Here is a 23,328-nt window from a genome sequence, read left to right as displayed (position 1 = left end):
GCCCAGCGAATGGCCACTAGTGATCGGTGTGCCCTGCCTCGCGTGGCGCACTTGGACTGTCTCCCTGTGTCTGTGCTTGCTTTTCCTTCTCTTTCTGCCCTCTCTGGTTTTATCCCGTCCCTGTGACCCCGTTCTGTAAATGTACCTCCGGCCCACCGGGAACTGTATAGCTGCATGCCACGGCTGCCTGGGCATTTTAATCCGAACCTCCTTCCTTCCCCGTGTCACGGCGGCTCGTCTTCGTGTCCCTGCCTTTAATTTTTTTTCTTTCTTATTTTTGTGCGGAGGGGAGTTTTTAAATTAAGGACTGACGCGGCGGCCGCCATCCACGCCATCCACGCCTCTCCTATCAGCACCACTTTTGTAACTTTTTTTTTGTATTTTATTAAGAGGATGTTCTGATCATTCAGAGAAACTTAAGGGGGAAAAAAACGTGTCTCGACGATGTGCTGCGTCTTTTCGTTTTTGCTCAGCGGTGGGGGGGGGGTTGGAGCCCACGGCGCTATTGCCGTGGAAGGTGCGTCATCGGGCCGGATTTTTACCACCTGCGAGTCCGCGAATCGGCTCTCCATCCAGCTATGGTGTGTTACTGGCTTTCACAATAAAGGTCTTTTCTCAGAGGGGTTGGTGGCACTGGGGGGGGGGGGGGGGGGCTATTCATTAGAACCAAGTCTGGGGCATGTTGTATTGGGGCGGTAGACATGCTGGATGTTGATGCACGGGGAGGGGGCGGGCGTGGGAAGGCTGGTCATGTGATAGCGCTGGCGATGGCAAACAGCATGTGCGCAAAGCGGCCTATTTACAAAAGTACCAACATCTACTCTGGGCTGACCGGACCCCCCCCCCCCCCCGTATAATGTATAGATAAATCAGCGAGCTGGCCCCCATATAATGTAGAGATAAATCAGTGAGCTGGCCCCTGTATAATGTATAGATAAAACAGTGACCGGCCCCCTGTGTAATGTATAGGTAAATCAGTGACCGGCCCCTGTATAATGTATAGATAAATCGGGGAGCCGGCCCCCGTATAATATATATAGATAAATCAACGAGCTGGCCCCCGTATAATGTATAGATAAATCAGTGAGCTGGCCCCTGTATAATGTATAGTTAAATCCGGGAGCCGGCCCCCTATATAATGTATAGATAAATCAGTGAGCCGGCCCTCTGTATAATGTATAGATAAATCAGCGAGCTGGCCCCCATATAATGTATAGATAAATCAGTGACCGGCCCCCTGTATAATGTATAGATAAGTCAGTGACCGGCCCCCTGTATAATGTATAGATAAATCGGGGAGCCGGCCCCCGTATAATGTATAGATAAATCAGTGAGGGGGCCCCTGTATAATGTATAGATAAGTCAGTGACCGGCCCCCTGTATAATGTATAGATAAATCAGTGAGGGGGCCCCTGTATAATGTATAGATAAGTCAGTGACCGGCCCCCTGTATAATGTATAGATAAATCAGTGACCGGCCCCCTGTATAATGTATAGATAAATCAGTGAGCTGGCCCCCGTATAATGTATAGATAAATCAGCGAGCTGGCCCCCATATAATGTATAGATAAATCAGTGAGGGGGCCCCTGTATAATGTATAGATAAGTCAGTGACCGGCCCCCTGTATGATGTATAGATAACTCAGTGACCAGCCCCTGTATGATGTATAGATAAATCAGTGACCGGCCCCCTGTATAATGTATAGATAAATCAGTGAGCTGGCCCCCGTATAATGTATAGATAAATCAGTGAGCTGGCCCCCGTATAATGTATAGATAAATCAGTGACCGGCAGACCCCTGTATAATGTGTAGGTAAATCAGTGAGGGGGCCCCTGTATAATGTATAGTTAAATCGGGGAGCTGGCCCCCTGTATAATGTATAAATGATGTTAAATCAGTGAGACGTGCAATACTGCGCTGTGCAGTGGGGGGAAGCGCGACATGTGGAGCAGTCACCATGGAAACAGAGCATTCTGCAGCAAAACAGAAATGGCGTCATTGTTACGCGTCGCCTTTGCAACCCACTAATCCTTGCGGTCAGCACATTAACCCTTCAGCCACCACAGCTGGAAATGTTAGGCATTGATGGCATTGCTATGGAAACGTTAATAGCTGACCCCCTAGCACGGTTTCTAGCTGCTCTGTGCTCTGTGGGAGAGCCCACGCCTCCCTCCTAAAACATGGGGGACAAACTTCGTCCTGGCAACAGTTTCGCAACAGAAATTTAGCGGCCTCCCGAATGACATACTTCCGCCTGCAGGGACGCTCCCCCGGAAGTGAGCTGGAGCTGTCGCCGTGGCCGAACCGGAAATGCAGCGTTACCGGGAAACATGGCAGCAGGAACAGTGGGTGCTGGGGAGGGAGCGGAGGATGAAAGGGACATGAAGCAGCTTCAGGCGGATATGAGGGAGTCCGGGGCCCAGCTCGGCCGAGGCACCGGGGATAGTGAGTACGGGGGTGTGGTCTCTGGGCAGTATATCTTTTTATTACACGTTTCTGTGTCGAGGGCGTAGGGGCCCCCGAGCGCTGTTCTCATTGATTCAGTTCCTGGTATTTCTTGCTGGGTCTCTACTTCAGACCTGTTCCTGATTTGCCCCCTGCCAAGGTGGGGCAGTTTAGTGTTGCTGGTTACGTGTGTTGCCCTAATGCAGAAACACCTGTGATTAGAGGTGCTGTCCCGGTGCCCCCCCCTCTTCCCCGTGCCGTCAGCCCCCTAACCCCTGTATAAAATGGAGGGACCGGTCGTTAGATTCTGGTCTCACGTCTCTCTCGGTTTCCTTTGTGGCTCAGGAGGGAACCGTCGGCTGAAGTACCTGAGTCTGGCCGTGCTGGTCGTACAGAACGCCTCGCTCATCCTCAGCATCCGCTACGTCCGGACCCTCCCCGGCGAGCGCTTCTTCTCCACCACGGCCGTCGTCATGGCGGAGATCCTCAAGGGAGTCACGTGCATTCTGCTCGTCCTGGCACAGAAGAGGGGTAACCTGACGTTCTCTGTGTAATAAGCCACGGAGTGTGTTCGTATCCCGGCACACAGAAGGTGGCATTGCACGTGTTAATAGTCCAGTACACAGATGTGGCTTTGTGTGTGCGTGTGGTAATATTCGTGTGTGGCATTGTGTGTGTGTAGTGACGTGACACATTTGGGGGTGTGGTAATATTCGGGTGTATGGCATTGTGTGTTTAGTGACATTCACGCGTGTGATAATATTCGTGTGTGGCATTGTGCGTGCGTGTAGTAATATTTGGGTGTGTGGCTTTGTGCGCATGGTAATATTGTGCGCGGGTGTTGACACATTCGGGTGTGTGGCATGTGTCACTGATCCGGTATTCTGTTACGTGGCTCCTCTTAGGAAATATCAAGGAGCTGGTTGTGTTCCTGTACGACTCGGTCATCGTGCAATACGTGGACACTCTGAAGCTGGCCATACCCTCCTTGATATACACTCTGCAAAACAACCTGCAATACGTGGCCATCTCTAATCTCCCCGCAGCCACGTTCCAGGTGAGACGACTCGACACGTTCACGTCTCAGGCTCGATGTACTAGTCACGTTTTAACGTGGTTTGTTCTTTCATGTTTCTCCAGGTCACGTATCAGCTGAAGATCCTGACGACTGCCCTCTTCTCGGTCCTTCTCCTGAGAAAGAGTCTGTCCCGGCTGCAGTGGGGGTCGCTGGTGATCCTGTTTGCTGGCGTGGCCATCGTTCAAGCAGAACAGTCTGGCGGAAAGGAGAGCGTGGCTGCAGGTGGTCAGAGCTACGTGGTTGGCCTCATGGCCGTGGCTGTCTCATGTCTCTCCTCGGGCTTTGCCGGCGTGTACTTTGAACGCATTCTGAAGGGCAGCTCTGCATCTGTGTGGCTGCGCAACGTTCAGTTAGGCATCTTTGGCACAGCCCTGGGACTACTGGCCATGTGGCAACAAGATGGCGCTGCAGTGGCTGAACATGGTTTCTTCCATGGATATACACCTCTTGTCTGGTGTGTCATCTTCAATCAGGCATTTGGTGGTCTCCTAGTGGCTGTGGTGGTGAAATATGCAGACAATATCCTGAAAGGCTTTGCCACGTCTCTGTCTATCGTGGTATCTACAGCTGCCTCTGTTCACCTCTTTGGTTTCCACGTGGATGTTCCATTTGCTCTTGGTGCAGGACTGGTAATCGGGGCAGTATATCTATACAGCCTCCCAAGGACGCCAGATCCTCCTCCCTCCTCCGCCGGTCAGGCTTCCTCCCACAAGGAGATCTTCCTTCCCAAGTCAGTGCTTCCCAAGTGACCAAACATCAGTAACGTGGCTCCATCTCATCCTAACAGAGCTAAAGACGTTACAGGGCGGGGATCCCTCTCCTGGATACTAGGAGAGCGGGGGCGGGGATCCCTCTCCTGGATACTAGGAGCGCGGGGGCGGGGATCCCTCTCCTGGATACTAGGAGCGCGGGGGCGGGGATCCCTCTCCTGGATACTAGGAGCGCGGGGGCGGGGATCCCTCTTCTGGATACTAGGAGCGCGGGGGCAGGGATCCCGCTTCTGGATACTAGGAGGGGGGATATTATGAGGGCTCATTCTCTTGCTGCTTTGTGAGGACGTGATACTTTAAGGGCCCGTTCACACACCTGTATTCGTGGATGTATTGTGTGGGAATGGTGAATAATATTCCACGCGCTCAGTCAGCTGCAGTTTATAAACTGGAAAGGTTACCAAGGGGTTAATAGGTCTTCAGATGGTGAATGAAGTGTGCGGTGTTTAGGCGAGGGGCGGGTTCGTTTCCGTGGCCCTTCAGTTCAGCAGATAACCCGGGAGAAGATGCGGCAGGAAAGCGCATGCTTGGTAGGCGACAGTCACAGCGGGCGGTTCCCTGTATGTCACGTGTGGTGGCGAGCCGCGTGCTGTGATTGTATGTCACGTGTGGTGGGGAACCGTGTGCTGTGTTAGCTTGTCACATGTGCAATAGGAATGGCTGCAGAGCCTCTACTGCCTGCAGGGTTCCTGATCACAATGTTAGTGATGGCTGACTTTTGTATCCCAGAGGCCACGTGTGGTTGGCGTGTTTGGAAGCAAGCGGCCAGGGCCCCGTCTCACAGGTTACTCCTGATGTGCGCGACAATCTGCGAGTGCGTTGAAACCAGCTATTTGTGGGTGGAGGGGGGCTTTTAATCCTATGAATAATGTGGGGACTCCGTTCCGGGGGGGCTGTCAGTGATGGGAGTTGGTGGCTGGAGGGACCCGATCGGCTCTACTTTTGCATGATTACGACGGGACTAAAAACCAAACGTTTCAAATAAAAATGCTTTGTATTTATTTTACTTTCCGTCTCGTCTGTTTGTGCCGATAACACGAGCTTTACTGACCCTTAACCCCTCGCCAGACCCCTTAATCCCTCGAGCCACCGGCCCTGGAGCTCCAAGTACCTGCACCTGTAGGGAGCTGCCAGCAGCCACGCAGAAGAAAATGAAGTGCAGCGGCTCTCTAGCGCCCCCTTGTGCATGCGCATGCTAACCTTGGAACACCTCATGGCACGTCCTAGAAGCTCCCCGCTCCCTCTGACAGGTCTGCGGGCATCCATCCCACGCTCAGACCTCACCAAACGTGACTCGGTTTAGAGGATTTTGGGAAATTTTTTAATTCTGTCACTTTGTAAAACGTCTTCTTGGAGCAAATGAGAAAGAAAGAAAGAAAGAGGCTCCTGTGAGCAAAAAATAACCCTCCTTCTGCTTTACTAAGCCGTGGCTTCCTGATAAAATCATCAACATTTTTCTTTTTTTTTATCTTGCAGGGTCACTTCCAAGCAGAAAGGCTCGTGATGGCCGTCCGGCGGGTACATGGCCTATACTGCCCCCCCACGGGAGCTGCTGCCCCTGTGATCGGCTTCTAGCCACGTGCCAGACGCTCGGAGGGCCCCGCTTCTCCCTTATGCCGTCCTCACTGGCCTGCATGTCTTCTTCACAGCTCCAAGTAAAAGCCTAAACATGGAGCAGGTCCGATGGAAGAGGGGGTACCACAGAGACCCCCTAAGCATGCTGGGCAAAAAAACGTGACCCTGCTGACTCCCAGCTACTGCAGCCATCTTTATACAGCTGGAGGCAGAGTATCCATTCGCACATGTGGGGGCCCCTAGGCAGGTGCCTGATGGATAATCTGCCACTGGGGTGCAAGACCATCCGAGACCCCCATTAACCCAGAACAGCAAACGATGACTGTAAAACCAGACGGACACAGATGCTTTGCTTAAAAAGTGTTGCTGGTGTCGCTTTCAGCAGCTAAATCTTTGTATTAAATCTGTCCGTGGCATTGTTTGGTGGTGTTTGGTTTAGAACAGTTCAGTTCATAAGCCGAGATCAGAACCGGTGCCGTCCGCTCCATTCCCTGACCCCCCCCCCATCCCCCATCAACCACCATCGGCGACAGCGCAGATAACTGAGGGGGGGCACGGGAAACATGTATATTTCATCACCCGCCACGATTTACCACACAAAATGGGACTGAACCTTAAAAAAAAATTCACCGAATAAGGAGTTTAAAATCATTTATTCTGGAAAAAAAATTAAATAAAAAAGCCACGCTCACAGTAACCGGATCCTTGGACATAAAGTGCTAAGAAGTCCCACACGCGTGTGTCACGTGTCTCATCCAGTGGGGTGGATTATGTCTGCTAAGGCACGCTTCATGATGGGCAAGATTTCAACCCCTCATCTGCTGAACGCAGGCGGCTATGTGACCAATCGCCATTTGTCCAGGCAGAAACGGTGTTAACATGTTACCATGGTAACGGCAAAAATGAACAGCTCGTCCAGTGAAATGTTATGCGGGGGGGGGGGGTTGGGGAGGCACAAATATACAAAATAAGTCCACAAATACATATACATTTCTATAGAATATTCACATATTTACAGTCACCCCGGCGGGTCCCTTCCACGGTCACGGAACACATCAAGCACAATTATGGAATGTTTCGTGTTTGGCAAATGGGGAACGTTGGCAGTGGTTCTGGTTGGAGAATCAGACATCGGCCGGCCTGGTGTCAGGCGTGATGTGTGATTCCGTGTGCGGGGCTAGCGTGTAAGGAAAACAAACTCCATGTATAGAACCTCACGTTGTCCGTGTCCTTTCTCAGCACACTGAAGCCGGCTGTGCGTCTGACGCATGCGCACATGATGCGTTCGTACAGGCACCTCCAATGCGCGATGGTACAAGAGACTGCGCATGCGCGGAGGCGGCTCCGCGTGAGCGGCAGACATGCGCAGAGGCAGCGTGTAGTTATTGCTTTTTCTCAGGTACTTTGGTTTGTGTCACAGGAAACGGCTGGGCAGCCGCAGACCACGGGCAGATGTGATGTCACTGCAGGCTCCACCCCTCCAAGAACTGGACTCCACCCACCACCCCCAAACATTTCTTAGCCTGTGCACAGAGCAGCACTCGGGGGTCAAAGAGCAAGTGCCATCCGTGGTTGGGGTCACAATAGGCAGGAATACCAGGCATGACAACACAAACTACCCGCTAGTGTACAGACATGGTACAGACACGCACACGCCTAGCTCCACGCGTGGAACGATTATCAAGCACCGCGCGCAAAAAATAAATTAAATAAATTAAAAGCACAGGGTGAGACGGTGTGGGTTTAACCCCCTCAGTGCCAGGGGTATAGCTACAAGAATTAGGTGGGTATGAGGGGCTTTAACACAAATAAGACCCCCCCCCCTCCTTAACACCCCCACAAGGAAAATCAGCACTGATATTGCATGGCACAAAATCCGAATACAAATTACCCAAATTCAACACAAGACACAGGGGCCCCTCCTACTTCCTACACGCTTAATCACAGAGGCCCCTCATCACACAGCGCCCTCTGCGGGTAATGGGGCCAGCCACGCATGATAAAACCGGGACAGACCGGTGACCGCATGACAAGAGCAGCAGGAGGTGGGGGACGATAGTGCAGTGAAGTTATCTGTGGGGAACCGAGACACGGGGCCCCTCCGAGTCATATGGCTTAACGTGTTACAGAAACTTGGACAAAGCGAGAGGCTGGATCCGAGTACGGAGCGGGATCGGGATCTGCCATCCGCGCAGAAAGCACAAGGCACCCAATGCGCAGGTCTGGAGACAGCAAGTCGCACTGTGGCAGTGCCGTAGCTTCACGTGGCAACCCCTCCCCCTCCCGGGCTTCTTGGGGTAGTTCTCCAAGTCAGACTTTGGCTCGTCGCCGGGTCCCGGGGACACAGAGCTGATCTGAGGGAACAAGGGGTGGCAACGGCCTCTGAAGACTCAGCTGTTACTTGACACCATGTTGATGACATGTTCCAGCTTCTGGCGCAGTTTGTGTTTCCGGCAGTAGGAATCGCGGTCCATCGCGGTGAGAACCTGGAAGAGGAAGCCAAGATATTGCACCAGGCGGACAGCGATATGAGTGAGTGAGAGTGAGAGTGAGAGTGAAAGGGGAACGGGATGAGAGGAGAGAGAGGGAATGAATGAATCATGGACTCAACTGCACCTGGCGACAAACAGCTAACAGCTGTCTGTTAATGGCAGATGTTTGGCCCGCGGGATATAGCGAAGAGATGCCAACACAATAACCTCGACACCCCCCCCCCCCCCCCCCAAGCAAAAGGGTTCGGGGCAAAACTCACCTCCTCGCGGTATTTGTTCACATAGAAGTAGAGTTCACTGAGAGCGCTCAGAGAGTTAAACTCATTGGCGTGAAGCCTCGATTGTTCCACCAGGTAGGCATCCATGTCCTGGTCACTGATGGGTGGCATTTTACTGATGTCTCTGTAGTACCTGCATTTCAAGAGAGAACATGTTGGATTAGGGAGCCCAAGGGGCATCATGAGAGAGACTCTTCAAATTAAATTGTGGGGATATAACAGCCTTTGGAGGCAAATTACAGATGAGGCTCCCAGAAGTCAGCTCGACCGGCGTGGCTCATACATTTTGGGGGCAAAACTGCCCTGTTGAAAAGCTACAACTGATGTCCCTTCTGCGGGGTGGGAGTTGAAAGCCACCAGTAAAGACATTTTGTAGAGTCATTAAATTGTTTACATTCACCAACCGCATCGCGTGGACTTCATCCATGTCTGGAGAAGTGGAACACATTAGGTAACTCCTGAGGGGAGAGTTCCCAAAAACTTATGGGATCGACCTCAAATCATCAGGGAAAAGGACAAAATACTGGATGAAAAGCTGCGTGAACCGGGGGCCTCTGCTCCTTCCTGTCCAGGCTTCTTTACATTGGCCACGAGTAAGGCCACTAAAACCCGTCGTGGCCCATTGACAACAAAACTGGCTCTCACCTCTCCACCCAGGTCTTGTAGTTGGGGATGTCCTTGGCGTAGAGCAGCTTATTACTCGGAGAGTCCTTTCCCAGCCGATGCTCAGAGGTGGAACATGAATCCATGAAGGTTTGAGCCACCACGGAGAGACAGGCGTCTGTGATGCTGCTCTTGTGAATGTCAAAGACAAACTGGGGGTTCTTGATCACATTCACCCAAAATCTCAGTGGGAGGCTGTGATGGAAAAGACAATGTTTACAGCTTCATGTCATTCCCCAAACAAATGGATAAAACCAAACCCCAGAAGAATGGAAGCTGCCACTTACAGAAAATGTGCGACTGAACGGCTTCCAGTGGGTGGGATGTGGGCCAGAGGGGACAGCGGGCTCTGGAGGTTGAGTTCCCATCTCATTCTCAGAATCTCCTCCAGACATGCAACTCCCTGAGCCGCTTTCACCCCCAAGGTCTGGACAATCCCTCCCAACCCTCCCCAGCAGGGAGGCTGGCTTTATCCTGGTGGCTTCCGCTTAAACTTTCCCTGCAGAATAACCACGCTGAGCCCCCACGCCACAAGTTTCTCACCAGTTGCTTTTCCAGGTGTGACGAACGTCCGGATCGGTGATTTGCCGATGATCTGCTTGCTCATCTAAGAAGTCAAACATGTATTTGATGGCGAGAGGAAGGGCGCTGCCCCTGTGCGCGGTGCTGAACACGGTCTCAAAAAGGTCATCGACAAACTTCTGCAGCGTTCCCTGTGGATGGTACCAAGAGTCAGTCTAGAGCCACCAGTAGAAAACACATTCCTTCAACTATTTTTCCCCAGTGTGACTCGCACCTTGGTGGCCAATAACCGGGTCAGGTAGATCTCAGACACCATTTTGCTGCCACGGTCGCCCTCTTTGTGATCAGTGTGGTCGTGATTTTTCACAAGGTGCCACAGTTTGGTGCCAGTCTCCTGGTCCGGAGTAATCATGGGGGCGCGAGAGCGCAAGCTGTCCGGGCTGCTGGATGTCCGCAGGAGACTCTCTAATCGGGAGAGAGCAGTTAGACGTTGGGATGTAGCTCACTTACCGAAACAAGGAAGAATTTGCCCCCCTGTGTGGACGAGGGCAGCGAGGGGTTGATTTTGTTTTAGACATTCAAGTGCCAGTAAAGCCAATGAAGCGGCTGCGATTGGCGGAAGAGCACTGGAAGTAAACGAATGCCCACGGCTCCACGTACGTACCGTATCGGCTGAGAGAGCGCGTAAAGGTGAACGAGTTGGTGATGTTATAGGCAGACACCTGCTTGGGAATTAGAGCCACCGTGGAGCCATCTGTGACCTATGCAGAGACAGACGGCGCGAGAGAGACATCAGTCACTGAATGGAAGGACTTCGCCTATAAGCGAGTGTCGTCTGCGTTACCCCACCTGGTAATGCACCAACGAGTTCAGCCTCTTCCAGTCGCACTCGATCTTCGTGGTAACGTCCTCATCCTGCAGGATTACGCGGGTGATCCGACCCTGACGCCATTCTGCACGGAATCAAGAAGGTTAGGACCCCGTGTCCTCCGACGCCCCACAGACCCTGCACCCCCTCTCTACTCACCCAAGTCCATGTCTTCAGCTTTTGGCCTCTGGGTGTAAGGAATTCCCTTATAGACGGCATCCAGGAGCTTATCCTTAACCTGGGTCACCGTGTCACAGTTCAGGACTTTCACCAGAATCTCGGTCCCGTTTTCACTTTCCGGGCAAATGCAGCTTAGGGTCTGAGGGAAATGCAAAGAGTCACAAAGCGTGTCTGACGAAGGGGCAGCTTCTCGGGGCAACTGGACTCACCAGCACTTTGTAGTCAATCTGTTGCCGAATCAGCTTGTCCTCGCTCAGCGAGTATCGCGCCTCCCCAGTGATGGCATCGATTGGCCCCTTTTCCATTTGTTGTTTGATGGCGCAAAATAGCATGAACAGGGGCTCCCCAGCACACTCCTAAAGGACAGAAAGAGCGTGAGCACTGTGCCACGGGAGCCACGCAAACGTCCACAGACAACTCTCCCGTGGACAGCTGCCTCGTGCGACGCGTCATGCAAACCCCTTGCAGTCCCCTCCGTGTTACCTTCAGAAACTTGTACAGCAGAAACGTGAACCAGTTCGTTAACATCTTCTCTGCCACAGACTCTGTCCTGAGGAGACATCGCAACAGTCACATGCCACACGTGACCCCTGAACTGTATCCCGCTGCAGACCCCCCGGGACCCCAAACTTTGCCACAACCCACGCTATGGGGGTTCTCACCTGCGCAGCAACAGCTTTGGGTGGTTCTTACTCTCCAGGTTCTTCTCGATCAGGTCACTGAGCAGCTGTTTCAGTAAAACCGTGGCATACTCCATGCGTCCTTGTAGTGTGACCATGGTCAGGGATGCCACGTTGCCACGGTCACGCATCGAAAAGCTGCGTTGAGCCTCCAGGGTATGAATAAACGTCAGAAGGAACGTCTTGTTATTCAGGAGCTGCCCAAAGAGGCGAAGAGCCTTCTCCACATTGGGTGGGATCTGTGGGGAGTTTAATGGGTTAATCGTGGGACAGTCGCTGCTCCCCTCGTATCACCCGTCACATTTCACCGTGCCGGCCGGCTGCCATTAACCACGATTTCTATACCGAGAGCTCCCACGAGACGGTCAGGGAAACGCACATCACTCACATCCAGCTCCTTCAGCACTGGGTGATCCTCGATGCCAGGGAACAGGACGCGCATGGCGTAGGTTTTATAATCCAGAAAGGGGATCTTGACTCCGTCCATGTTATTGGTCAGCTCGTTGATGTCCGTCTGGAGCTCAGCGAATGCTGCAGACACGGAAAGGAAAAAAGAGTAAGACGAAGCCCCGCTCCAGCCTGTGGGCCCCCCCCCCCCCGGCTCCAGCCTGTGGGCCCCCCCCCCCGGGGTCCAGCCTGTGCCCCCCCCCCCCGGGGTCCAGCCTGTGCCCCCCCCCCCCCGGCTCCAGCCTGTGCCCCCCCCCCCCCCCCGGCTCCAGCCTGTGCCCCCCCCCCCGCTCCAGCCGACAGGAAAGGGCGTCTCCATTACAGGCTACAAGGGCCCATCTTCTTACCTTCTTTGCATTCCAGAGCTACGCGAGACTCCAAATTATCCATCTGCATCTGAAGCCTTTTGAGGGTGCGATCGGCATCGCGGGTTTTCCTTTTATAGGCAATGAGCACGGCAATAATAGCGAGCAACAGGAGCCCTCCTCCTGCACCAATCCCAACAATGGCCGGCAGGGTCAGCAAGCTGTCGGCGTAGATCCTCAGGGTGCCCGGGGTATACTCCAGTCCCCCAACTAGGACCTAAGAGGAGAGACACAGAGCGTACAATACAGACATCAGGAACTCCCCGCTCATGGGCTGGCGTCGCGTGGCTGGCGCTGCACTCACGGTGACGCGGTGTTCCCCCGTCTGGCTGGGAGAGTCACACACCAGCTGCGTGTCCGACACGGTGAAGGAGCACGGCACGTCTCCGATCAGCACGGTGTAATTCAGCTTGGCGCCTCCGGGGGCAGCAGGCTGCAGGTTCCTTCCCTGTAGAAGGCAGACACAGGGTGAGGCAGACACAGGGTGAAGCAGACTATCCGCCGGGGGGCCCAGGGACCCCACCGCGAGATACGCTCACAGACATGCGCACCTTGAGAATCACATGCGAGCCGGGTTTGATCTCCAAGGTGCCGCCAGGTCCAAAGGGCTCCAGAGTGGGGTTCGGGAAGTACGTGAAGGACGTGAAGTTCAGAGAGCGCAGACCGGTCACATTATCCAAGACAAACCCAAACTCGTCCGGCTGCACCCCTTCTTCTGGCGTAAAGTCCTCAGCGGGGGGCAGGATCCCAGGGGCTTTGCACAGCATTAGGGTGTCATTCAGAATGTGGCAGGTCTACAGAATGAGGCAACATATGAGCTGCGCCACGCTGTGTGGCAACGACACACAGCAACCCAACCCCTACCTGCGCGTCACTGCCCTCTACGCCCGTCCCTAAATATTTACCGCCTGCTGCCCTCTCCGGGCACTCCGCTCCCGCACAGACACTCACATTAACGGTTTCCATGTCAGAATACTTGGCGCGCACGCGTGGCTCCTGGATGGTCAGTAGGTTCGTGCCGGTTACTGTGATTCCGGTACTGCCGCTGTATGAAGGAGCAGATCAGAGTCAAAACACAGGAGAAACTGGGAGAACGTGGCCCCCAGAGCCCAGTCCCGAGGGCATTAGGGAATCGCAATTACCCCAACCACCCAACTTACTTATAAATACTCCATGATGGCTCGAGCCGCAAAATGGTGGGGTCCTCGGTGTAAAGGTAACTGACGTTGGGGTTCCTCACACTCGCTTTATCAATCTTTAAGGTAATGGACGCCAGGCTCGGGCCCCGAGAAGACGGCGGTGAAACGCAAACGATCTCTCGCAGACTCCTCCTGCAAAGAAGTCACAAAACTGACCACAGCCTGTCGGGGGGGCATTAATGGGGTTCCAAGGCAGGACAGCCGGCCGGGGGGGGGGGGGGGGGGGGACTATAGTGGAGGACCGTCACGTACCTGACAAACCGGCACTCAGAATCCTTCAGCAGTATAGACACGGAGCTGCCGGCATCCAGGTTCCGGCCGCTGATGGTGAGACGTGTGCCACCCGCTGCTGGACCTCTTAAAGGGCTTACAGCGTGGAAACCGGGGGTCTGAAAGGAGCAGCAAGACACGGGGTATTATCCCGGCAATCTGCCCTCCCAAAAGCATATGCACTAGCTCCCTGCCCCCGCACATAACCACAGGTTGCCCACCCCTGGTGATTAATGCCCCATGGTTACCACAAACGTATACAGCTGCTCTGACTGGGTCCGGTACTCGGCACTGCAGTCTCCGACACACAGCTCAACTACCCCGGGCGCAGGATTCGGGACCAACGACTCTTCCATTTCACAAACAATTCTAGAGCGGGAAAACATGAATGAGTCACGTGGCCAACAAGACGTGGGCCCTAATAATTATATAACAAACACGCTGGCGACCCACACGTACGGCCTGTAACTATTGAGCCGGGTGTTTTAGGGTGTAGCAGAATGAGGAAACAGAACTTTTCGGTGGCCCAGGACCGGTTCCTGTGACCGACGGCTGCCAACAGAAGCCGAGAATCCACGAAAGGGCAGCAGAGGCACCTCTCGCCACGCCATACAAACCACACATTGTTCTGGGACACGAGCCGGCGCGTAGCTGGAAGCCATGACCCTCGGTTCAGACACATGACTGCTTCTGGCCACACAGGGTTCAGCATTATGTGCCCCACTGTCTGATCACTAATCACATACATGTGACACGCATGCGGCAGCAAGCATGCGCAACAGCGATCTCCGTTTTGCTTGCCACGTACCTTTCGGCGCTGACGTACTGGGCAGGCACAGACGTGCACTGCACCCCGGCCACCTGCACCCACACCTCCCGTGCCAGGAGCCCGAGATTTGCCCCGTTAATAGTTACTGTGGTCCCGCCCTCCCGGGGCCCGGTCACAGGATGGACCTGGGGAGAGAAAAACCACAAAGCTAACCAGAGGGACCACACAGCCCTCCAATCACAGAGGGAAGGCACCAGAGGGACCACACAGCCCTCCAATCACAGAGGGAAGGCACCAGAGGGACCACACAGCCCTCCAATCACAGAGGGAAGTCACCAGAGGTACCACACAGCCCTCCAATCACAGAGGGAAGGCCCCAGAGGGACCACACAGCCCTCCAATCAGAGACAGAAGGTGTCAGACTTACCTCACTAATCCTGGGGTTGGTGCAGCGCGTGTTCCGCTTACTGAGATGCATCCAGTTTGATTTGGGAGTCGGACAGTATTGGCGCAGCAGGCACCTGCCCTCCGACACACACCAGCCACACTCAAAACGTGGATCCGCTTTCAGGCAAAGCCCGCAGCTCTCACGCTGGGCCGGGCACTTGTACAGGAGAGCTGAGATGGAGAAGAGTCTGAGTACAGACCACAGAGCCCAGGACAGGCGTGGACGGGTCAGTGGGGGGTGAGGCCAGGTCAGTCAGGCGTGGCAGGGTGGGGGTGGTTGGGAGCGGAGTGTTGGGGTTTATTACCTCTGAACGTGTCGGGTTTATCGATGTGAAAATGTCCATCCCAAACTATGGAGAATCCCACGGAGAGGTCCCCAGACTCGTTCCCTTCATACGTGTACTGAAAGACACGGGGATTCTAGAACACGGCACATATGACGTGGATGCGCCCAAATTCACGCCCAGCAAGTTTTCACCCTAACCCGTCCCCTGGTGTCAAAGTAGCTGATCAGCTAAATGGTGCACCCCTTAAATCCCTGCTACAGCAGACAGCGATGGTGGTAAACTGGTCTATAAGGCCAGATCCGGAACACGTGTCCACGAGAACAGGTTCCTGGTCCCCAAATATTTTGACTCTTCCCGTTAACAACCCAGTGTACAAATGAACACGATGAAAGGGTTAAATGCAGATATACCCTCACATGGCATCCGGGGCAGTACCAGGAGGCAGGGAAAGCTCTCCGGTTCCTGCTGTTTCCATAGTAACAGATCGGTCACCTAGCAACTTTCATCATCTCTCACTTCATTGAAAATCTCCCTCTGCATCAGGTTGTGGGAAAGACAACAGCCCCTAATTTACGTGTCGAGCGAGGGGTTATTTTTTGACCCCCAGTTACAGAGAGTCCCTTAACGCAACCGGCCTATCACAGGCATGCGGGAGCCGCACAAGCCCTGTCTCATGTAACTGCCCCTTCCAGACCCTCTTATCTACCCCTTTAAACCCCCTAGTGGTTGTGAAGCAGGATGCTGTTTCCATGGTTACACTTACAGAGGTGTTCTGGCACTGGACGCTGCTGCTATTGAATCTGACCGCCGGGACGCGCTGCACCTTTCCCTGGATATGGAAGATGCACTCATAGTTCTTCTGCCCTGACTGTGGCTGGGGTAAGTTCTTGGCTTTGAGGGTAATCGGCTGAACCACCCCGACTGGTATGAGGATCTCTCCTGTGGGGATGATCTCTGGGCAGCCCTGAAACACAGCAGATGAAGAACTATGAGAGGCATGAGGGCCAAAAGAGGGGGGGGGGGGGAGAACAGAGAGAGGGGGGGGGGGGAGAACAGAGAGAGAGAGGGGGAGAGAAAGAAAGAAATTGGGAGCGGTGGGCAGAGACGGAGAGACAGGTACAGAAACACAAGGTGGGACAGAGAGGGAACGCGAGGGGAGAGGCACAGAGAAGGGGGTTATTGTTGTCCGTCTTTAAGACATGGAGCGCCGGGATATGATGTCATATAGGGATATACGGAAACCATTTATACCCCCCAGCAGGACGCTATGTGGCTAGAGGAATCGGCAGCACTAGGGACCAGACAGGGTTAATAAGCTTGTTAATAAAAGCCGCAGCTGATCCGACGCATTGATCCCCCCCCCGTGACACAATTTGGTGTGAATTCTCGCTTTCTTGCACCTAACCGGTGCTGCTGACGGAGGCGGGTACAGAGTGGGGGAGGAACCGGCTGCCCCACCCCCGCAAGGCGAGGAACCAAAACCCAGTAAGTTAACCTTGGGAGGGATCATAACACCCATCACCCTCATACCTCCGTGCTGTTCACGCGGCCCTCTATGAAGAAGCAGTCCTCTGCGTTGTGAGTACACACGTGGCGGTATTTGCACCAGTGGCACGAGTACGAGCTGCTCACGCACGTCAGACACCTGCAGGACCAAAGAGACCGTGAAAATGGAAACACTCCACCCCGCCAATCACCCCTCACCTCCCCCCTCCCCACCAGGCAGCCCGGGGCACTTTACGCGAGAGACGTACGACTGGAGGACGCTGCAGTTGTAGAAAACAAAGTCCGTTTGGGCAAATCTCAGGCCGGTCTCCTTGGATCGGAGCTGGAGCTGGACGGTTTGTGTGGCGCCTGCAACAGAGAAAAGGCAGGTGACGTCCACGCCCGCCGCCGGGAACACAGGTAGGTGCCGGGAACACCAAGCGTTTCCAAATTACCGTATCCGGTAGAAACGGCGGGAAGGTCACGCAGCGAGGGAGACGAGCAACGAATGTGCCCATCCTCCAGCATCGCTTCCGTTTCCGCGAAATCGCCGAAGGAACAGGCGACGCCGGCGGACAGGTCCGGAACGTTCTGCACTGACAAGACCAGCTGGGAGATGGAGAGACAGGGAGACGAGCAGAGTATTATGCTGCAGATACCCCCCCCGCAAAGTATTATGTTGCAGATAGCCCCGCCCCTGCAGAGTATTATACTACAGATTGCGGGGGTGGGGCTATCTGTAGTATAATACTCTGCGGGGGTGGGGCTGAGTATTATACTGCAGATACCTGCGCCCCGCTCCCAAAGATTATGCTGCAGATACCCCTAGAAACCAGCACTGGGGTAGAAGACCTTGTGCTTTACAGTACCCACCAGCTCAGAGAGCGCGCTGTATAACTGTCCCCCCTTCCCATCGGCACAGAGAGAGTGCGCTGTATAACTGTCCCCCCCTTCCCATCAGCACACGGAGAGCGCCAACGGTCTCTGTTCAGTGATTCTTACCCTCTGCTCCGGGACGCTCATAGACGCATTGTTTGGAGTCACGTCGAGGCGAACACATTGAGTGATGTTGGTGGTGAATCGATGAGTCTCCTCCGCTCGCTCACACTCACTCTGCCGGCAGCACCTGCACAACATGTCTTCATTAACAGCACATATGACCGGCCAAACACAAGCGTGTAACAACCCCGACCTGTATGCGGCCTGCAGACATCTTTATTAACAGCCAATCTTCTTCAAGTCCCACGCCTGGGACGCCGCCGACACGAGCCCCCGGCACTGGCAGGCGAGTGAGATATCGGTTGGGGGATTGGTGGGGAGGGTGGAGAGCAGTTTCTGATACGCAGAGGGCAGCCGGCAGCGCAGGAAGCACTTTCATTAAGTCAGTCGTATGAGTTACAATCGGATTAATTGTCCCGCAGGTCGCGGCCGTAAATCAGCCTCCAGGATAATTATACGGAGCGGCTGCCCGGCCATTACAGATCTGACCCCGGACGGCAGCCGCTCTTCATCTTTCTTTGTTCCAGATTTCCAGGGATACGTTAGATTTATTGCGTCCGTCAGATACATCTATGGACCCCACGGACAGGCAGATACATATCTAATGTGTACACAGAGCGGACAATTAAGTGAGGAGGGATTCTGGGGCAGTTACAATAAAGATGCAGTCCTAGGGACGCAGGTCTGGGGCAGTTTTAGGAAGGATGCAGCGCGAGGGGCATAGAGAATACGGTGAGCCGGAGAAGCCAAATATATCCCGTACCAATCCACCCATGAGCCGCCAACCAACATGCCAGGTGGATGCACGGCTGCTGACCGCCCGCTGAATGCGCATCGCAGGAAAGCTGAGCGCGTCACGCAACCTGCCGTGTATGGCAGACACTTACCTGTTGTGAAGGACACACCAGCCGCAGTGCGGGTCCCCTGACCCCAGGCACGATCTGCACGAGTCGTATTTCTGGCAGCTCTCCACAGGCACCCTGCTCACCTACAGGAAGAGATTCATTAGACTCGGAGGGTCTAGGGGCCCCCACATGAGGTCCGTGGGCCTGGTCCATGCAGGTCCCTCACCTGTTTGTCACTCAGAAGGTACACAGCCTGCCAATCCGGGCTGAACACCATGTCGCGCAGGATAGGCCGTCCACCGACAACCGAGATACTCTCATACAGGGCGGCCTCTGAAGGGCTGTCCACTCGGATCTATTGGGGCAAGAAGGTAGCGACAATCCGCCATGTGTGTCCACGGGATCAGACATCAACCAAGCATGGGATAGTACAGGATCAGAAACAAAAGGTGCAGACTATTGCCCCTGTCTTCTGTCCTTTACCCAGGTTATTGCCCCTGCCTTCGGCTCTTTACACGGACCTGGACAAGAAACTGCGCTTACTCTCCCTTTCCCACCGCCCTAGTCGCTAATGTAGGGTTTTCTACTTCATTAGCCTCTCCCCAGCCCATTTCTCTCCCGTACCACCCCAGTGCCACCTTCATAAACCGTCTACCCAACCCGCCCGCCTGCACCACCCAACGATGGCCAACACGTAGACAGGGGCATGTGATGGCTGCAAGGCGAGTGTGGGACAAACCCTGATGGCATCTTTATGGGAGGGTCTGAGTACTGAATGGTACCCCAAAGGCACTTACTTTTTTGAGGGTACCTGCGCGTGTGCCCACAAATACCACGGAGTGCTGGTTATAGCTATATGCGGCAACGCTGGACATGCCATCCACCTTCTCCTGAAACAGCGGCATCCCTTCAATAACTTGCAGACCACCGATGGGCTGATTCAGAGCCAGGCCACAGAAGCCATCGTTAATGAGTATAGGCTGGAGGAATATGGACAGTAAGAAACAACGGCAAAGAGAAACGCGCCAGGGAAGGAGGAAGAAGACGACGACGAGGAAAGGCCCCAGGGGAGGAGGAAGAAGACGACGAGGAAAGAGGCCAGGGGAGGAGGAGGAGGTGGAAGAAGAAGAAGACCAGGAAAGGAGGAGGAAGACGAGGGAAGGTGCGAGAAAGGAAGAGTGATGGAGAGAGACGGCAGCGTGCAGACACAGATGGGGGGGACAGTAACACTATTAGGATGGGAGACCATACGAGCAAAAGATTTCCTGTTTAGTAAACCCAAACGTCACGTTTATACAGACTTCAAGTCCAAAGGGTTTTATAGCCAGCGTAGCACTGAGTATACCTGGGTCCCGGAGCCACGTGGACTGGAATTGTCCTGCCACGTCGGCAATTTAGAAGAATTCTGTGACTATTCTGCCATAAGCCTCAGTCGTGGTTTACACGGGAAACCAGTAATTACAGGACTGGTAATAACGCAAATTTACAGCCATCAGAGATTTGGTCAAAAAGTCTGATCATAAAGGAATCCGACCACAGAAAAGATCCCAGAGTCTCCACCATCTGCCCCGAGTATCTGCCCCTGCGCTGGAGTCTCCACCATCACCCCGGGTATCTGCCCCTGCGCTGGAGTCTCCACCATCACCCCGGGTATCTGCCTCTGCGCTGGAGTCTCCACCACCGAGTATCTGCCCCTGCGCTGGAGTCTCCACCCCCGAGTATCTGCCCCTGCGCTGGAGTCTCCACCATCACCCCGGGTATCTGCCCCTGCGCTGGAGTCTCCACCCCCGAGTATCTGCCCCTGCGCTGGAGTCGACACCATCACCCCCGGGTATCTGCCCCTGCGCTGGAGTCGACACCATCACCCCCGAGTATCTGCCCCTGCGCTGGAGTCTCCACCATCACCCCCGAGTATCTGCCCCTGCGCTGGAGTCTCCACCATCACCCCCGAGTATCTGCCCCTGCGCTGGAGTCGACACCATCACCCCCGGGTATCTGCCCCTGCGCTGGAGTCGACACCATCACCCCCGGGTATCTGCCCCTGCGCTGGAGTCGACACCATCACCCCCGAGTATCTGCCCCTGCGCTGGAGTCTCCACCATCACCCCCGAGTATCTGCCCCTGCGCTGGAGTCTCCACCCGGGTATCTGCGAGAGAACGGGGGGGGGGGGGGGGGGGGTTTGAAGGTTTTACTTCTGATTTTTATTGTAGAGATGGGCAGTTGATGGCCGTGGTGTCTCTGCGTACATCGGGGGTGGGGGAGACTCACCAGAGCAATAAAAAGATAAGATTATAAGGCGAGCCGGGCCCTTCCCTTCAGAACACAAAGCCAGAAGATGAGGTCATGGCGGCGGCCGCTCTTTCCCATCACTCGGGACGAGCCCTCTGCGACCCACCGCCCCAGGGTTAGAGGAGCAGGACGGGGCCACAGCAGAAATAAAACATACAAAGTTACCCCCTCCTCCCCAAAACAAAATATTTCCGGCACATCTGCCGGAGCCATCAGGCGAGAAACATCCAAGAATGGAAGGGAGAGCAGACGCCACGGTGGGCGGGGGGGGGCATTAGGATAGACAGAGATCCCTGCACAGGCTTTACGCTCGGTCATACATAGAACACGCACCACGATGTTCAAGCATTCATTCAGCGGGGAAACGGACACGGACCGTACAGAAGACGCGCATGGATCAGGGTCACACGTATGAAGCGCTCACCGTGTTGATGCAGTGAAGCTCCTTGTTGAGCAGCCAAGGCAGCGAGAGCCGCCCCTCTCCGCGGTAACAGGACTGGATCCGTTCTTTAATGCGCTTATTAATTTGGCTGAGAGTGAAGAGGCAGAGAACGGACTCCCGGGGGGGGTTGGAGCGGTTTTTCTGCCCCTGAGAGAAGACGGTGTACAGCACCTCCTCGTCCTCGGGTATCCCCAGCGCCTGCGCGAGCTTCCGGCCGGGCCTGCTGAGGTACGCGCTCTGGATGAGCCGATACTCCACCCCGTCCTTGGTGCAGCCGACGGGGAACTCGACGTACGAGTAGAACTCGGGGTCTCCGGAGCACATGCGCACGATCTTGGAGGTGAAAAACTTCTCGCCCGTGGCGTCCAGCAAGGTCTGCTGCGTGTCCAGCTGCAGCGTCAGGAAGTAGACGAAGCCCCCGCTGACGAAGCCGTAGACGTAGAAGATGTCGAACGAGGGGTGAAGGGAAAGCGTGTCGGAGGGGACTTTGATCTGCGAGGACACAAACTCGTCCTGGTAGACCAAGCGGAACATCTCGGCGCTCTCCACGTCTCGGACCAGCTTGCGGCTGGACAGCGTCGGGAAATACTCCGACTTGCCGTCAATAGACGTTCCAATGAAGAGCTTGCTCTGCTCCGCGTCCTGCTCCACGATGACCCCGGCCATGGAGTCGGGCTCACGGGCCCCCGATAGGTAATGCTCCTTGCGATGGTGGGGCTCGCCCAGCTTGAAGAGATCGTCTAAACGGAGGAACTGGCAGATGCCCTGCCACACGCTCCCGCAGGCCACCACGCGCTGCCCCGCGTAGTCTATGAGAAGGAGCCGGTTGACGTTATCCGACGGGGACAGCTTGTGGCTGCAGGCGCGCACGCTCGGCGGGGGGTAGCAGCGCGAATTGTCTTCGATGGGACCGGTCAAATGCGAACGAAGCTCTGTCAGATTCTCAGACAGACGGTATACTCTGTTCACAGCTCCCACGTACACGTCTCCGGTATGTCTGTGCACGGCCAGGTGAGAGAGAGACGTGTCCGTCACGTGGAAGCTCGGGAAGGACACAGAGGATCCCCCTCCAAAGGAAAAGCAAAGGAGAAAAGAGAAGAAACCCAGCAGAGGTCCCATGGCTCGTCTTCCCACCATTCTCAATATCTGGCACGGAAAAGAGGCAGAACTGCAGGCATCTGGTGCAGGGTCCCCTCTCTCAGCTGTGGCAGGTTCCTGGGGAGGAAGAACAGAAGACCGGTGACACATATGCAGAAGTAATAATCACAAACATTTCTACTTTCAGGACACAGACCCCCCCCCCCCCCACGATGAACCGCCACGCATCCCCAACCCTCACCCCTATCCTATGCTGAACCTCAACAAATCGCGCCAGCTCCACCGCCGGCCACCATCTCTCATTCTGCGACCACCAGAACTCATCACGTATTTGGGGTCCATGGTCCCCCCTCAACCGCCAAAACTGGGCTCTACACAGGGGGGGGGGTTTAGGGGCGACCGCCGCTATCGCGGGGCGGCACGAACGGCCGCTGCTATCGTGGAAAATCAGTGGATTTAAGCCACGTCTCCCCATGTCCTGTGACAATAAGGAGCGATAGCCAGGTTTCCACGGAGACTGAAGCGTTTATTTTTGGCACCCACCATATATTTTTAGCGGGTGAGAGGTCTGCAGACGCCACGTTCCCAATCAGAAAAATGACACACCAGCCCATGTCCCACGCGGACCCGACGCACACAACCGGCAGCCAATAACAGCCTCTCCGCTTTCAATAAGCCCCCCAATTGCCTTGGGAAGGTTTATTTAGTACTTGTGGACAGAGCGTGAGCCGCACACCACGTTTTATTGTGAGACACCCCTACTCCCATCACACAATTCCGAATAAGATGAAACCGGTTCCCCCTTCATACATAATGGCAGCCACGCCACTTC

The 23,328-nt window shown here is 54.7% G+C and overlaps 2 protein-coding genes across 2 annotated transcripts; one reads left to right on the top strand and one right to left on the bottom strand.

Moving 5' to 3' along the window:
• Window positions 1-23: 23 nt before the first annotated feature.
• Window positions 24-5,870, top strand: LOC149271366 (UDP-galactose translocator-like; the record flags this gene model as incomplete). The annotated part of the gene is made up of 6 exons (XM_089507507.1): window positions 24-43; window positions 2,782-2,978; window positions 3,353-3,504; window positions 3,588-4,255; window positions 5,025-5,109; window positions 5,772-5,870. Coding segments are annotated over 6 exons (1,221 nt in total), but the record flags the coding sequence as incomplete, so codon positions are not given.
• A 2,390-nt stretch (window positions 5,871-8,260) lies between these two features.
• Window positions 8,261-22,517, bottom strand: PLXNA3 (plexin A3). The gene is made up of 31 exons (XM_089507506.1): window positions 21,381-22,517; window positions 19,464-19,646; window positions 18,893-19,021; window positions 18,709-18,809; window positions 17,825-17,948; window positions 17,278-17,431; window positions 17,092-17,191; window positions 16,868-16,982; window positions 16,101-16,301; window positions 15,356-15,452; window positions 15,031-15,221; window positions 14,643-14,788; window positions 14,083-14,203; window positions 13,817-13,953; window positions 13,526-13,696; window positions 13,317-13,410; window positions 12,917-13,159; window positions 12,670-12,813; window positions 12,348-12,582; window positions 11,942-12,084; window positions 11,536-11,792; window positions 11,357-11,423; window positions 11,083-11,229; window positions 10,853-11,012; window positions 10,675-10,778; window positions 10,490-10,586; window positions 10,100-10,290; window positions 9,847-10,016; window positions 9,286-9,498; window positions 8,623-8,773; window positions 8,261-8,356 (listed from the first exon to the last, which is right to left on the bottom strand). The coding sequence occupies exons 1-31, from the start codon at window positions 22,515-22,517 to the stop codon at window positions 8,261-8,263; spliced, it is 5,619 nt and encodes a 1,872-aa protein (XP_089363632.1).
• Between the last annotated feature and the right edge of the window lie 811 nt (window positions 22,518-23,328).

Source organism: Sceloporus occidentalis, unplaced genomic scaffold (genome assembly GCF_023333645.1).
Source record: "Sceloporus occidentalis isolate IW3139 unplaced genomic scaffold, rSceOcc1.0.p SCAF_531, whole genome shotgun sequence".
Lineage (NCBI taxonomy): Eukaryota > Metazoa > Chordata > Lepidosauria > Squamata > Phrynosomatidae > Sceloporus > Sceloporus occidentalis.
Note: the sequence above shows the minus strand (reverse complement) of the source record. Positions and strands in the feature narration are given on the sequence as shown.

What these genes read in the sequence shown, in the direction of transcription:
- PLXNA3 (XM_089507506.1), bottom strand. Translation starts at nt 22,517, where the DNA reads ATGGGACCTCTGCTGGGTTTCTTCTCTTTTCTCCTTTGCTTTTCCTTT. An exon ending in AACTGCAGCGTCCTCCAGTC is followed by an intron (nt 16,983 to 17,091) that starts GTACGTCTCTCG and finishes TTGGTCCTGCAG; the next exon opens with GTGTCTGACGTGCGTGAGCA. An exon ending in AGATTGACTACAAAGTGCTG is followed by an intron (nt 11,013 to 11,082) that starts GTGAGTCCAGTT and finishes CATTTCCCTCAG; the next exon opens with ACCCTAAGCTGCATTTGCCC.